This window comes from Larus michahellis, chromosome Z (genome assembly GCF_964199755.1).
Source record: "Larus michahellis chromosome Z, bLarMic1.1, whole genome shotgun sequence".
Taxonomy (NCBI): domain Eukaryota; kingdom Metazoa; phylum Chordata; class Aves; order Charadriiformes; family Laridae; genus Larus; species Larus michahellis.
In genome coordinates, this window is record NC_133930.1 from 53,624,886 (window position 1) to 53,641,604 (window position 16,719).

At 43.4% G+C, this 16,719-nt stretch overlaps 1 protein-coding gene across 1 annotated transcript in view; it reads left to right on the forward strand.

The window, feature by feature from the left end:
- The first annotated feature begins 978 nt into the window (after nt 1-978).
- LOC141736105 (neuronal acetylcholine receptor subunit alpha-7-like) overlaps nt 979-16,719 on the forward strand; it is a 63,921-nt gene continuing 48,180 nt past the window's right edge. The window contains exon 1 of the mRNA XM_074569813.1: nt 979-1,170. Coding sequence (XP_074425914.1) covers nt 1,092-1,170 — 79 coding nt within the window. The 5' untranslated portion in view covers nt 979-1,091. The remainder of the gene's footprint in view (nt 1,171-16,719) is intronic.

Below are 16,719 nucleotides of genomic sequence, written 5' to 3' on the forward strand. Positions count from 1 at the left end.
TCGCTTATCACCCCAGGCCTCTCCTCCTCCTCCCTGCACCCTCTGCCCCCATGTCCTGGGGCTCTTCTCTCCTACCAGCCTGCACTGCCCAGTGCAGCCTCGCTACTGCAGCACCCAAATCCCTTCTGCACGGAGTCACAACTTGGTGCATCTCTCTGCATCAACCAAGGCAGGAGGTCCAAGAAACTCAATAGGGGGAAGTGCCAAGTCCTGCACCTGTTTTCAGTGAAAGAGAAGTGGGTGAGTGTGCAGAACAGGCAAAAGCGTAAAAAAAGATCCAAAGGATGAATGTAATGAAAAGTATTCAAGCCTTTGCCTTGTCTTGCCTTCGCCTGGCTGGTGAGTAAAATGGAGTGGGGAGGTAGAGAAGCCAGTGTCTGTGCAAAATTCCACAGTGCATAGCCAGCAGCAGTGAACAGCTGGGGAAGAGGGCACTCAGGGCAGTTCCCTGCCTGTACAGGAACAAGTGCGTCAAAAAGGACAGGAGGCTGGGTAGTTTCATCTTCTCCGGCTTCTGCACTATTGAATCTCTCCAGCCACCTCTGCCAGGAGAAAGGGCAGGTGTATGGCAGAGGGACCGTGCCACAGGTGCTTGCTGCAAGTTACACAGGCTGCTGAGAGAGAGCAGAAGGACACAAACTCATTTTGCTGGGAAACAGCTCTAGAGGCACCCGAGTGCAAGCACTGGAAGTGCTGCAGACGTGCGGTCTCGAGTTAGGTACAATCTGTGGGGATGTGGTGAGCATCTCCCGGGCAGCATGCTCCCCCTCCTTGCCATACACACAGCTGTGTGCGGGGATTGCTAGCATTTGCTCCTGACCGAGAAAAGGCTCAGAGTGCCTGGGAATCTGAGTCCCAAGCAAAGTAACCAGCCCCTTTGTGTTTGGATTTACTGACCCAGCACTGAGCCGATTTGGCTCCTGGGGGCTCGAGAAGCACATGAGCAAATGAACTTCTCTCTCCTGGTGGGAAGCTGGTTTGATGCCTTATTACTGTAATTGCCAAATCCATCAGTCATCGCAGGCTGTCTCCAAGACTCCATCCTCTTTCACCCTCTGCTCAGGAAGCCAGATAGCCAGCTTATTTTGACAATGCTCACAGAAAGGTACTTGGGATTTGTTTATTCTGGACTATGTCTCTGGGCATACTTGTTCCTGTCTTTCTTTAAAGGTAAGCTTGTCTGTCATTGTCCAGTTTTTTGTTTGTTTGTTTTTCTTTTATTTTTTCTAAACATTAGTCACATCCTACCCCAATTGTATTTTCAGAAGGACTTCTATCTGCTTGTAATTTAAACTTTGTTAGAGTCCACTGCTGGTCCCAATGAGTTTTGTAATCAGTTTGAATAAGTTTATGGATTTTCCAGTTCTGTACAACTTCTTTTAAGAAAGGAAAAGGTGAGGGATTTTTTTTTTTAAACGAGTCATTTTCACTTTTAGAAATTAATTGATATGATTGTGTTTAAAAAAGGAGTATGTTCTTGTTTTCCTGTAAAAACTAACCTATCCATGTTTTTTTGGGAATGGGAAATTATAACTCCAGGCTGGACAGGATGGCTGTGAGAACCCTGTCGGTGTGAGGGTGAAATGTTGTTGTTCAACAAAGAAAAATGACCAGAAGAAAATTCTCAACTATTTACTTTCTATGCATCATATATATATATATTTGTAGCTGCATAAATGCATAAATTTACTATTTCTGGTTTGTTTTTCTCTTCTAACTTTTAGTATGTTTAAAAAGAATCCTTCCAGGCCATGATGGGTGTAAGTTGGAAACATTTATAAAAAATAATAATGGGTTCCTGTAGTCTAGAGTGTCACCTGTGACCAAGTTAACTTGTGAAGTTTTAGCATGTTACAAACAAAAGTAGGAACTGAGTGATTCTTCCAAAACATGGAGGATTGCAAGGCTAACAATAAAGCATTTTTAAATGAGAAAGGAGGTTGAAATAGCCACAGTCCTGGCAGATGTTCAGGATTCTACACAAGATGTGCTTTTATTGCTTCCTAACAGCTGAAACATACATGCCTGCAACAACTATAAATTCTAAAACTGGGTATTCCAGGTGTGAGGGACCGTGTCATGTTACTGATGATTTATACATAGCGAGAGAAAGGAGGATTGTTTTTTTAAAGCAGAGAAAGTGGTCTGTATATTTCAGAAGTGCAGGGGCATGGGAAACTTACATATATGCAGTGTTGCACTCTGTGCATATATTCATGCCACACAGGTAATTCCTCATTAGTTTATCAGAATCTGCAAAATATCCAGGTATTTCATTATTACAGCTCCACATTTCAGCTGCCTAACGTAGCAATGGTATTGTAGCTGGGTATTGGGTTTCCCCACCTTGCTAAATTAAGAATCTTGCTTTCTTTGTAAGACATTTCTGTGCTACTTCACTGAACTAACAGGCAAGTGATGGCAGCTGGTTATGATATAACTCACTTTGTGTGCAGTCCCATTTTGAGCAGTTGTGTTTCACGTAAATACTGCCTTTTAAATACTGAGTAATCACTGATTTATCAACGGGGATGCTTAGCTTCTCTAAGCAGCACATGAAGACACAAACTGCTTTTATAAATAATTCAGAGGATTTTTTATTAGGTGCTTTTACCAGCAGTTTACAAGTATACGCTTTTACAGATAACTGCTAAAGCAGAATAAGATTAACCTCTGATTAAGGTGATCTGTATTTCACCTCTGCTTTGTGGATAGTTTTTTTTTTCTTTTTAAAGAAAATGGGGAGAAAAAAAATAATAAGAAAAGCCCTGGGAATTGTGCAGTTGGCACAGAAGGGAAAAAAAGTCGAGATGATCTTAGCATATTACTAGTAGTAGAGTCTTTTAACAGTAAGCTCCAAATGAACTCCCCCAGGATTCCTCAGTGCACCCACATGGAAGTCACAGCAAGTCCGTCATAGCTAACATCACTCTCACATAGTGTTGAGTTGTTTCAACAGAATTCATAAAATTTCTCAACTACTGAAAAACTCCTGCAGGGCTGTTTGAGAGGAAAGTTGTGACAAGGACTAGGTAAAAACCAAAACAAAACATGAAGAATTTGGTAATTTTTTCCACTCCTTTCCACAAATTTTTGCTTCCACTTGACTCTTCTTGCACTATTGCAATGAGCCCTGGTAGACATATCATTCATGCTAGGTCATTGCATCCCCCCTTCCTGAAGAGCCTGGAGCTAGTGATGCTTTCCTGGGACATGGGCCCCAGGGACAATCTGGAAACTGGTTCTCAGCCTTCCTGAATTCCAGATGAAATCTCTCAGAGCCAGACATCCCTTCCAGGCCAGGCGTAATCCTTGAAGGAGCACCCAGAGGATGGAAGGACCCTGTGAGTCCCAGCAGCTACGTAACAACCTCAGGTGGAGGGACTCGAGAACCCTGCTCCAGGGTAGAAAGGGAGGGATCAGACCCACTCCTGCTCCTTTCTCTGAGCATGGCAGAGTCTGAGAGCCAGGGTGCAGATGACCCTACAAGGGAGTTCTCCTCCTGAGCAGTCACATGGGCATCTAGCCCCTCTGAGGAGCGTTACCTTCATCTCAGTGCACGGGCACCTGCTGGGTTTGAACATCCAGGGAAGTTAAACACACATTTGGCTAGTCAACCTATGCATTCTAATTACTGTGCTTTTAAGTGTTTTTTTGTTGTTTTTTTTTTTTTTGAAGTGAGGTGACTAAAGTGCCACACATACCACACAGAGCAGAGTCAGACCTCTTAGTTTCTTTTCTTAGTGCAGCCTGACACCACAGTCGTACTCTGGCCACAGGGCTTTGAAAAGCCCAACAAAGACAAAAGTAAACGGAGGACAGAGATGCTCCTCTGTGGTCTAGTGGGAATGTTAAGTGCTCAGCAGTATGGGACAAATCCTATGGCAGGGGATGCTAACCAGCTAAAAGATGTAAATTATAAAGTAGTAACTCAGCCTTTGCACCTGGTGATACAAAGCAGGTTTTCTTTGGCTCACTTACAACACAGAATTGAATTCCTGTGCTACACTCATTTCATGCTTTCTCACAGCTTTGCTGATTCAAATAAGCTTTAGTGATCACATCGGAACACAACTGGTGATCTCTAGGAGAAAATCCTCACAAAGATACTGTTATTGGTTCACTTCCATGCAAGCAGGTGCTGTTTCTGCAGCAGCAGTAGCATGGGCAAAACAGTCTCAAAAGGCCAGATTCTGCTGCCAAGCTACAATTTCTCTCAAGTGAGGTAGTTAGACTGAGGTGACATGCGTTTAGAGATCTGTGTAGCAGTAAGAACCAAGGTTGGCACTTAAATATGTATATATGGAGTCTAAACTTCATGCGTCAGCTGAGTAGGACAGTGAGCTGTGTTAATCAAACTGATTTACTCCAAAGAGGTAGTGTTGAATAGATTGAGAAGTCCTGCACCTTAAGAGGGTACAATGTAATGTAACTAGTAATTTAGGTGGCTGGTGAAGGAGCTCCACCTTTAGATCTCATAAATGTTACTAGACTAGAACCAGCTGATAAAGTCAGATCATTTAGAATCTTTCATACTTTTAATTTGAGGCCTGAAAGTCGCATTCACCTCAGTTCCCCACATTCTCTATGTTGATGCTCTGCATTGTATCACCCCACTGAGTGATACACAAAGATAAAAATGCAGCTGATGCAAGTTTAAAATAGAAAAGATATGAGGAAGACCTTTGCTTCTGGGTCTTTTCTTCCATATTGCCTAAAAAGATGCTGCACATGCATCTTGCAGAGATGTAAAATTACTGCCAGATCCTTACCATTACTATAACATCTGGAAGCATGGACACCAGAGTCTGGTGACTCTGGGTGCTGAGCACATGCTAAAGCATCACATACGCATGGAGTCAAATGGGATTGAATGTACTTGTCATAGCACATGTCTGTTTATACCTGTCACTCTGCTCTGTGATCAAGAACAGTAGTGCAGAAACACGTGTCAACACATTTAAGACAGGCAGGCAGAGTCCTAGGCAAATCTCTGCGATTATTTCCTGTGAGTTACTGTGTGCTACAGTAACATGCTTGCCTCTTGAGACTGACTTTTCAGTTCAATGAACTTCATGTGCATCACTAATCTTCTGTGTGCTTTCACTGGCACAGCTCTAAGGCTGCTCTGCATTATCATAGGCACAGCTGCCACTGTGGAGCTGGACCAAGCTTGTAAGAAGTTGCCAGACTACAGGAAAGCTGGAGGTATTTCCATGCACGTTTGCCGATAGTGATCTGAGATAAATCTTCCTGGGTTAACTCTCCTCAGATCTCACTAGAAAAAGTGGGAAGGTCCAAAACAGGCACCTGGGCCCTGACATCCCTAGCACCTATTGTAATATGCAGCCGTTGGGGTAGCGCTCTACGTGTAGGGAGAGATCCAGAAGCAGACACAGTGCTGAAGAAAGTAGCATCCATCAGGTTTTTGGGATGATGCCAGATGGTGCCTTGTGAGCTTTCAGCCTTTCTCCAGTATAGGGGGCCTTCTGATGGTATCAGAGCAGAAATTCCCATTCCAGGCACAGGATTCATGTCCTACAGATGGCTCCAGATCTTTTTTCTCCCTCTGCTTTGTTCTCCTAAGATACGTAGAGGACAACATGAGTTAGTGATGGCGGTAACATATTGGATGATTTTTTTCAGCAACTGTAAACTTTTACAAACAGCGAAAGAGGTATTTTATGTCTCTGTGGGAACAGTGGGAACAGTGAACAGAAGCATCCCTTCTCATACCTGCATGACAAAGTAACTCCAGAGTCTAAGAATGGGTTACATCAGTCACAAAACAGGTAATATTGCCATCTGAACATGATGGCTGTGATTTTCAAGGGAATGCATGTACCCAAATACCATTCAATTTCACTGTATGTCCTGAACAAATGGTTAGAGCAGAATTTCATTTGTATGTCACAAGCAAGGAGGGAGATACAAAGTCTCTCCGTCTCTATGTTGTGATTAAAGTAGATCAAAACCCTTTGCATCATTCCTGACATGGTTATTCGAGAATTCCTACTGCCTAGTTATCCTTCATAAGCTAATTAAGGAACAGAGCAAATCTGCCTCAGATAGGTAGGGCTAGCACTAGCAAACAGTAGCATTCATGGGAATGAGAAAGGTAGACAGGAGTTTATTGCTTTTTTTGGGACACACTCCTGAGCAAATATGGCTTGAAGAAAAAGTTTTGCTTATCAAGTATTTTCTGCATTGAACAAAGCAGCTGATAACAAGGCTGAGACTAAAACTAGATGATGTGTTTGGAAATAAGAGTCTTCCCAGTTGGGGTTTGCAATTAAGTCAGTAAATTTCAATGGAAAGAGAACTTGTAGTCAGTATGAGTACTTATGCATGTCAGGTGCAGGTGACTATGTCCTGCCTTGCTATCAATTGGCTTTCCTCAGTTGGAGAAGCTGAGGTTACCGGAGTGCTGAAACGGATGTCTGCAATCCTTATGACCTTCCTGAAACTGATAACTTCGGTACTTACTGCCTTCCAGAACACAGCAAAGAAAGTCACAGTACTCATTTCTGTACTTAATGCAACATAAATTTGGACAGAAGAAGGACCTACAGGGAAGGGGTAGACTTGAGGAGATCTCATTTCACACTGAGGACTCAAGTAGCCTAAAGCCAGTTTGCAGACTGGGCTGACAAGAGTGTACGCTGTGTTCCCTGGAGCTCAGCAGTAGCTACATGGTAAAGAATCTCTGGTCACTTAGATCTCTACTTTGCCAAGAGAGAAAATTAAATTATAAATTGAAAAACGTATGTCTGTGGCAGCTGAGGTGAGAGAGGATGTGATCTGTACAGATTCATAGACTGATAGATTAACTTGGCTGGAAGGGACCTCCAGAGGTTTCTAATCCAACCCCTATTCTCAGACCAAGGACAGCTCTACAGCTCTATTGGGTTGCTTCGTGGGCAGTCAAGCTGGGAAGATCCCCAAGGATGGTGGTCTCCCCTATGGTGAGTACCCTTCAGAAAAAAAAATAAAGGCTCCCCGACACTCTGACAATGCCCTGTGATGCACCTTCTATCTGATTAGTGCTGTCCCTGTGCACCACCCTGGATCCTTCATCGGAGTCCTTCCTCATGGCAGCTGAAGGCAGCCAAAAGAGCTCCCCCTTGCTCTCTCATCCCCAAGCTCACCAAAGACATGTCTCTCCACCTCTCATCAGACATGCTGTGCTCCAGCAGCCCGTTATCTCTGTGGCCTCCACTCTGCTCACGCCAACGGGTCAGTGTATGCCTTGTGCTGCCCTGGGGAGGGTTTATTAGCACAGAGCTAACTATGTGTCATGCAGTGGGTCTAACTGGTGTTGAATATAGGCTGGCTGTAGAGGAGGCTGCTGCTTAGTGTTTTCATCACCCCTAAGTCAGTAGATTTGGGGGAAAAGAAACAAAAGTAGGAGGTCATATAATGATGCAGAAAATGCATTCCGTAATTCTTAGCCATCTTGTGCTCTTTTTGAAGAACTTCCTCATCTTGAGTCTGCAAAGTGGCAGAGCAGGTCATGACCGAGTACAATCCCTTGAATGTTGTGTCATTTTAGAAAAGCCATCAGCAAGCTGATATCTGATATTCATTGTTTCCCAGTTACAGGACGAAGGGCAACGGGCACAAGTTAGAACATAGGAAATTCCATTCAAATACACGGAAAAAATTCTTTACAGTGAGGGTGACAGAGCACTGGAACAGGCTGCGCAGGGAGGTTGTGGAGTCCCCTTCTCTGGAGATTTTCAAGACTCGCCTGGATGCAGTCCTGAGTAATGTGCTCTAGGCAATCCTGCTCTAGCAGGGTAGTTGGACTAGATGATCTCTAGAGGTCCCTTCCAACTCTGAAGTTTCTGTGATTCTGTGATTCTGTGATCTAGCTTGAGCAGCTATAACAATAGAAAGAGGAGATAAAAAATGAAATAAATAGTTGTTTGATGGTTTGTAGTTGTCACTGTTTCAAGTGGCAAATGAGCAACAACTTTGAATTAGACCCATTCTTGTTCAGGCTTCACACACAGTTCATATAAGCCGATTGCACAGCTTCGAGAGCTCTATGCAAAAAACTTGGCTTTCTAATATGGCCAAACAGCTGTCCTTGCAGCATAATCTCTGCAGCAGTGTTTTGTTCAGGGTCTAAGCCTTCTGGTGTAGTCTCCAAAGATATTAGCGTCCCGCGTTTCCCCTTACTTTATAATTCAAATTTGTTGGATTGGTATCTCAGCTGAAGCACAGCAGCACTTCTGCCATCATCAGAACTAATTACATGTTAACTGACAATGACAAAGAGAGGGCAGGATGATAGAAAAAGGATAGATTGAATGGAAACAGGTCTGTGGGTAGGGAAAGGAGACATCTTTCTTCATAGGAGTCCTCTTCCCTAGTGGGCCAATCATTTCCCCTTTGGGTCAAAATGCTCTATCACACTCAGGATGTCTGTATGCTGGGGAACAGGAGAGGGCAGACCAGACAGCACGGGGTCACTTTCTGCTTTTCAGACTAGTTTTGGTCTCTCTCAGAGACCAAGCGTCCCGCATCTGCAGGCAGTGCTACTGTATGGCAAGAAGACAGTCAGACTCCACCTGGACATATGGCGCACCAATCTTGTTTTAATTTTATTTTGTTTGCACTGCCATAATTCAGAAGCATTAGATTGAAGTTAGTAAAGCTTTAAATCGACAGTCTCAAGTTAAGACAAAATGATGCTCCACAGATCATCATTGTCTGGAAGTGCTTCATTTTCACTGTGCTTCATTTCTGCTCTTAGTCAGGACCAGTGACTCAGCCAATGCGAGTTTGGCTGGCAGGGTGCAGCAAGGAGAGCCACATATTTCATATCCCCACTGATCCCAACAAAACCAGGACTCGAGGCCTGGGAAAGATGACAACAACTGGCATTCTGAAAACAAACAGATCAAGGATAACCAATGCTCACTATCGCTGTTACCTTGTGACGTTCAGAGTTCAGAAAAAAACAGCTGTAGACTTCAGGATACAGACCATGCTTATCCATTTTATGTGCACATAAGCAAATTTGGGCTGAATCAGTCAAAACAAAGCACTTACAAATTCGGGTGTTTTAGGTCAGATCTCCACAGACTTTCTTTGATTGGTCGCAAATTTAATTTGCTCACAGCCAGTCGTTTACCTCATCAAGACAGTATTAGAAACAGCTTTTGTCTTCATTGTGAAATAAATTCTGATTCCTTGCTGAGAATTTTCATGCCTCTATTTACAGCTCCCTTTGTCTTTGAAGGCCTGGACCACCAAAGCCTCAGACTTCTTTCGCTTAGAAAAAAATCCCTTGACAGCAGCCAATTCTGCTGCCAAAACCTCTAATCCCTTCATAGCAGCCAATTCTGCTGCCAAAACCTGCGAACTATCACCAGCCAGCTAGCAGCACAGAATCTTTCACACAGACAGGCAGCAAGTCTAGTCTGGCCTAGCAAAAGCTCAGTAGAGCTGCTTAAAACAGGGCTGGGTCTGATCCATAGCTGTTTTATGTAAGTTTTGCTTCCCAAGTGGGAAAATATTTCAGACTCGTGAAAACTTATCTTCATTTTTCCCAGTTCAGGTACTAAGCACTGAAAAGGACAAATAAGCAGCCATTCAAGACACAGTCAAAATTTCTGTCTGGATAGCCCACATCCCTTTAACAGGGCTCAAATAACATGTGTCACATCACCCAGTGCTTGAGTTTCTAATACTGGAAAGACAAGCTTGCCACTTTCCTTGCATTCCCAGATCCATGTTCACTTTGGACATTTGTGCTTTGCCTGTACCTTGCAGCCAGTGCAGCTCTCACTTTGCTTGTAGGCAACAGCTGAGGTTTGAGTGATGTGGGAAGGTAGGAGGAGCCATTATGAGCTGTACCTATTGCATCCTCGGTTACTTTGCTGCCTACCATTGCTATGCAAGTACAGCTGGCAAGGCAAAAGTTCATTATTAAAGAAACTAGCCATCTCAGGGATCATAAACATTGCCACTGACCAGCACTGCAGAAGAAGAAGAAAGAATCACTGCAATATCTTTGGCCACACTGGGTGGTTTGTTTCCACAATATTACTGTCTGCAACATTTCTACTCCAACCTAGCCTCTACATTCACCAGAGAATTTAAACAATATCACTGCTGCTTCGGTAACAACACACTGAGGCAATGGTTTTGGGGCAAGATTCCACCTTCACCTCTGAAGTATGAAAAAAGGAACAAGCTTTCTTTGCCTAGTAAAGCCATGTCTGTGACTGAGGAATAACGCTTGGGAGAACTAAGTTTGTTTTTTACCTTTGCTCTCTTCATGTCTTGGGGACAAATGACTTATCTTTCTCTTCCTGGTTAACCTTCTGCTTAACCTGGTTAACATAAGAAGAGGTTAACCTCCTCTTCCGGGGTCCTGCTGACCCTGGTGTGGGCTTCTTTCTAATCAGTTTTTAATATTTTCAGGGTGGGAAGTAGAGTCTGAAGAACTGCGTTGCACAGTAAAGGTTTCATTGCAGTCTCTATCACTGCTATTATCTGCATTGGGTTTAAGGAAATAAAACTCTTCCTGCCTATCGCCTTCTCAGCCTTAAGCAGGCATGCCTGTTTCCACTGAAATCGTTATCACACCTGTCTGTTCAGCTGTGGCTTTCCCAGAGCTCAGCTCTCCGCATGTGCCTGGGTTGGTGCTGATGGAGAGGTGCAGATTCCCTGTGATGTTTTTCAGAGATGTCTGTGAATGCTGTGCAGATTGCCACGGCTATTTCATTGACAATACTTGATTAATGAAGTTCATAGCGCCTTCCAAAGAAGGGCTTTCCCTTGGTTTACTGGTTTTGGTGGTGAAACATGTAGAGGTGAAAGGATGTGACAAGCTGCTCTGCAAGCCCGTGGGAGTAGGGAGTCCAGAGGCTCACTCCAGTACAGTGATGACCATATCACTGGTATCTCACTTTTGTCATATGATTTTGTTTCTTTCCATTGGCTTCCATTACTGCTCCTCCCCACAAATCCCAGGATGGCTGGCAAGAGCCACCTTCAGACAGCCACAACTCTCTGTAACATCTAGTAAGGGGAGTCCCCCTCTTCACCACTGCTCCAATCCCTCCTCTTGTGCTCCCTTCACATCTAGAATTGTAGTAATTAGAGTTATATTGCATGGAGCTAATGCAATCTAGCATTACTCTAAAAATCCAGTATTTTTCCCTTTGTGCCTATAGCCAGTTATGTTTCTGACCCGGAGCAATGAGGCAGTTTAGATGATAACTATCATACATTTGAGAGGTATCCCACTGTTAATATCTTAATGTGTGTCTCCACCTTACACACATATCTCAGGCTTTGAAACATCTACACCAAGCCAGCAGGAACAAAAATATAATCCTATCCTTTCGTTATGTAATGGCCTATATTCTCTTTTTAGCATGTTGTCATATGCGTAAAGTCTTTGAGATGAAATGTTTCCTAGCATACCCTTTAATACCCATCTCTGCTGGGAGCTCTTTATCTGCTATGAAAAAAAGAGAAATGACCAGTATCAGGAAGATTAGGTCCTTTTTGCCTAGGAAAACATGGCATTTCTCGCATTCTAATGAGTTTTGTGTGTAAGATGCAGAAACAATTTGCATAGTGAGAGCCAAAGATTAGAGTCAAAGATTACCCAGAAGGGAAGTAGATTAAAAAGAGGTTTTAAATGAGAGAGGTATTCAAATACACAACATGCAAACACACACACAGGGACACACACAGGGTTGAGGCAGCTGACGTGATTCCATTGTGTATTATGCAAGTACTCTTCCCTGAAGGTGTTATGGCATGCATTTTAAATCAAAGGACATTGAAAGAAATAACGCATTTACAGCCACAGATAAAAGCAACAATGCTGTACATAAGAACAAAAGCAGATGGGACACATCTGCGTCTCTGGGGATTAAGTGGCATATGGCAGTGACATGCTATACATTCTTAGAAATCTGCATAATATACAAAGTAAGGTGAGTGGCTTTTTTATAGCTACCAAGGCATTAGAACGTGCCACATTTTTGTAAGTGCTGTTGCCATTCCAATTCTTTATGCCACTAAAGCCTTGTAGCTCTGGGAGCAAAAGGCAGAGCAGGAGGATTGACCAGTCAAGACCAGACATGACAGCACAGATATTAGGAAAGGAGGGAGCGTCTGGCTTTCCTGGGGATGGCATATGGATAGTCTGGTAGTCTGGCCAGAGCTAGCCACAATTTTGACAGCCGTTCCTACCAGACAACGTTGAACAGCTTCCAGCCCCAACACTTCCCCACATCTGAACCAAAACCTACAGAAGAAACAAGGGGTATTATGGTGTCACTGTGGGGATGATGGGATGACACTCAAGCATGGAAGAGGCAATCCATGCCCAGAGGATCCCACCCGGACAGAGAAGGTGGAAAAGGTTTGTTGTCAGCCTGCAGCTGTATGCCTAGAGCGCTATGTCTCCTCAACAGGTCAAGTAAAATTGTAAAGGAACAAACCGTTGCAACCCGTGAAACTGTATACAGCATTATCTTTTTCTTTTTCTTTTTCTTTTTCTTTTTCTTTTTCTTTTTCTTTTTCTTTTTCTTTTTCTTTTTCTTTTTCTTTTTCTTTTTCTTTTTCTTTTTCATAGTTATTTATTTATTTTTCTCTTTCCTTTTTTTTTCCTATCCAGAGAATTGGGGTATTTGTTTTATACTTAGCTTTCCAGCCAGAGCAGATATCTGAGTTACGCCAAGATCAGCATCTCTTATGTCACCATAAACATGCAGGCCAATTGCGGCAGCTCTTCTTGTATCACTGGCAATAGGACATGAGGAATTCGGACTGAGCTTGAGCTTGGGTAGGCAGAGCTGCTGAGCTGGAGATGACATCAGCCAGTAGCAGCTTGATCTAATTTAATTGCAGTGTCTCAGAGAATTTAAACCCCTTTATAGATACCATGAAGGCTCACAGTCAGCATGAGACACCATCTGTGCAAGCCTCATCAGAGGTGTCTCTCTCCCTCTAGCTATGAATCCACACTTTGTCTAAATACATGGATGCAGTTATTAACTTGTTTCTAGGCTTGCTCTGAGGAGTTCTCTGCAAATTGTTTTTAGTATACATTTGTCCCATGTTTCAGTCCTAACCTGTTTGGGACATTGCAACATGTCTACATTTAATAAAGAGGATGATATCTCACATGCAGACTATGTGTGTGGAAGGAAAGACTCAGAACCTCAGACTGCAAGCTAACGCAAGATGGCTTGCTTTATTTCCTGTTGAAATAATTCAAGGCAAGCATGTTGTAGTGGAACAAAGGAGGCAAAGGGCAGCTTTTTAGATACATTTCAGAAATAAGCTCATAGGGAAGTTTCCGTCTTCTGTTTTCTTGCTACAGGTTCTCCCTTCACATCATAGGACTTCCTGATCCAGCACAGAGGATACCACACAGCACCACCCTACCTGGGGAGTTCCCTGGTTGCACAGTAATGCATTTAGAGGAACGCATATTTTCTTGTATCTCCTGTTAGAGAAGGTGGTAGCATTCTGCAATAGAGAAATAGCTCCTAGGCAGGTTACCTTGCTGTGCAATTCTCAGCAATTCCATCCTAGAAAGAAAGATGAAATTCAACTACAGCATGTATTCCCAAGAGATTGGTATCTCTTGGTTTATAGGTTTATAGCAGTTTATAGGTTGTGTTGATCCATCAGTGGAGTTCTTGCAGACTTCTTTGCATGTACAGAAGTATGGGAGGAGATTCAGAGAGGTATTTAAGAGTTGAATGCAGTCCACGAATGTCATGAAGAGTCCATGGAGCTCTTCACAAAACCACCAGGGTACTCATTGGCCTGTGGCCTCCAAACTTCAGGATCAGTTTAGGGAACCATTTCAGATTACTCAGAGAGTAAATCTTGAGGGACATTCTAGTCCTTGGTCTGGTAATTCCATGTCTCCTTTGTACTGAGGAGGCCAGAATGGAACCCAGCAGTCCAGGTATGTCTCACCAGTGCTGAGTAGAGAGGAAGGATCACCTGTCTTGACTTAGTGGTGAGGCTCCGCCTGATGCAGCTCAGGATGTTGGTGGCTTTTGCTGCAAGGCTGGGCTGCTGGCTTGTGGTCAGCTTGGTATCTATAAGGCCCCCCAGTGCTTTTCTGCCAACCTGCTCTCCAGCCAATGGACCCCCAGCCTATCCTGGTGCCTGGGGTTACTCCTCCTCAGGTTCAAGACTTTGCACTTCCTTTCATTGAACTTCATGAAGTTCCTGTTCAGCCATTTCTTCATTTTTTTGTGATCCTTCTGAATGGCAGCAAAACCACGTGCTTTTGTCTCACTGCTCCCAGACTTGTACCATCTGAAAACTTGCTGAGGGTGCACTCTGTCCCATCATTCATTAAGGGTGTTAAAAGCATTGGATCCAGTATCCACACCTGGAGTACTCCACCACTGGCTGGCCTTCAGCTGGATTTTGTGCTGCTGACTACAAATCTCTGAGCCTGACAGTTCAATCACTCTTTAATCCACCTCACTGTTCACTTATCTAGCCTGTTAGGTATAGACAAATGTCTATGAGGATGTTCTCGGTGATGTCAAAAGTATTGCTGAACTTGAGCTAAACATCATACACTTCTCTTCCCTCAAATTTTAATGAGATTATATGTTTTCCTACTCCTTCAAATATAATTCAGAAATTAAGGAGACATTGTATGAGGCAGTGGGACATAAAAGGCTCGCTGTTCGTCAAAGATCCTTTATCTAGAAAGCATCATGCCCTTTGCCAGTTACTTGTACTTTCCTGTAACAAAGTAAGTAAGTCTGGCATTGCTTTTGGGAGACTGACCTGGCAACCTTAAATATTGACACCCATCTTCCAGCCTAGTTTAAAGGACAAAATAGTGCCACTGATTTTGGTTAGATTTCTGTGACTGAGGGGTAGGCAGTGGTAAAGCTTAGTCTACCCTTGCTCCTGAGAGATGCAGGCTTCCCCATCACTAGCAAACACTCCATTTAGCACAGAGACATGTAGTGTCACAATGCATTAGCAAAGCATTAGAGGGGAAAAAAGCAGAAATCTCTCTGGAGTATGAAACATTAAATATTTGAAGATTACATTTTAAAGGAAAAGTCTATGAAAATACAAGTCTGCCTTGTCACCCACCTCAGTTTCTTCTCCAAAGTAGTTGTAGCAGAGAGATGTCAGTGTGATTAGACTACCCAGGTCTTTGTTGTACCAACAGCTGCCATGGCTATTTGCCAGGACACCCCAAAGGCTCCACTGCTTCTGAATCTATGTAATTTTGTAAACGAAACCATGCCCCACACAAATAGGTTGTCACTAATGTCAGCTCACCAGGCTAAGAATAGATCAGCTAAGGCTATGTTAAAAATTTCAGATACAAGAGGTCACAAAGTAATAGGATCACATTACAGAGGGGATAGTTGAACAAAGGATGGAAAACCAGGTGCAAAATTGCAGTATTGAGGTACTTCAGCTCATTAAGTTTAACAGGGAAAGGGGCCTGGCTTCAGCATGGTTGGGGCATATACTACAAATACAACTTCCTGAAGCACACAGCAAAGGCTAATGCTCAGATCTCGCCAAGTCAGACCTCCCTTGGGCCAAGGAGGGGGGAAGATGCTTTAATGCACCACGACAGCAATGGTACCAGGGCACCCTAGCAGCCCAGCCAACTTCCAGAGAATGGTGAAGGGCACTTTTCCTTTGTAAAAGCTGAGGCAGACAGTTTAAAAGGAAGGTTAAAGGCAAATATTACATAAGTACTCAAGATGAGAGCAATAGTGCAGGCAGTCATTTCTTCCCTAAAGCACAGGAGCATGATGGGGGGCACGGGGAGGTGAATGAAAGGACAGCAAATTTGCTCAAAACACAGAGCCTCTGTCCATAGAACAATGTATAGTGTTTTGCAGTGGTTTCTTTTCCACAGAAGGATCTTACAAGAGAGTCAGGGTCTGCTGAGGCACTGTAAAGCAAGTACTAAGGCTATAACAGAGAACCTAAATCACTACCTCGCAGGGAAGCTTACTTAAGCAGGTAAAGGAGAGATACTGTGGCCAGAGCTTGTCTTTGCTGATGGGCAAAACACAGCATCCAATACTGACATGTCAGCCAGGGCTATTGGAGCAGTGCCTACAATATCTGCTCCTCTGGATCCTCATGATCATGTAATGTATTATGCAAGAGTAGAGAGGGCCCATGAAGCCTAAGTGTTGGTGTAACTTACGAAAATAAACAAATATACTTTTCCTCTTTGTTCACCAAGCACTGCCATACTGGGAAGTTAGAAAGTTCCCTTTAGTATTAGGAAAACTGAAGACAACACTAATTAAACAGACTTATAAACTGTTTATAAACTAAATTTATTATTTCCTTTAAAAGGCATGGCTGCTGTGTTAGGGAGCAGCTCGTTCCAGGATTACGAGGTTTGCTGAGCATAGTAAGAGTCTGGGGAAGGCAGAACTGTTTCTTATGGGTTTTTTTTGCATTGTCAAAAAGATATTCATCATAACCACTGTGAGAGGAGTCCTGATCTTCATGTCCAGAGCTCTGCCCAAGAGTTAAAAAAACTCATGCACAGAAACAAAGAAAGAGCTACAGTGGATAAAAAATACTTCAGTCCAAAGTAATAATGATTTAGAGTGCAGACTATCTGTCAGGGACTGGATTTCTACAGTTCAGGGAATACGCACTCATGCTGACAGGACTGGTTTGGCCTCAGGGAACCCGCATCCCATGACC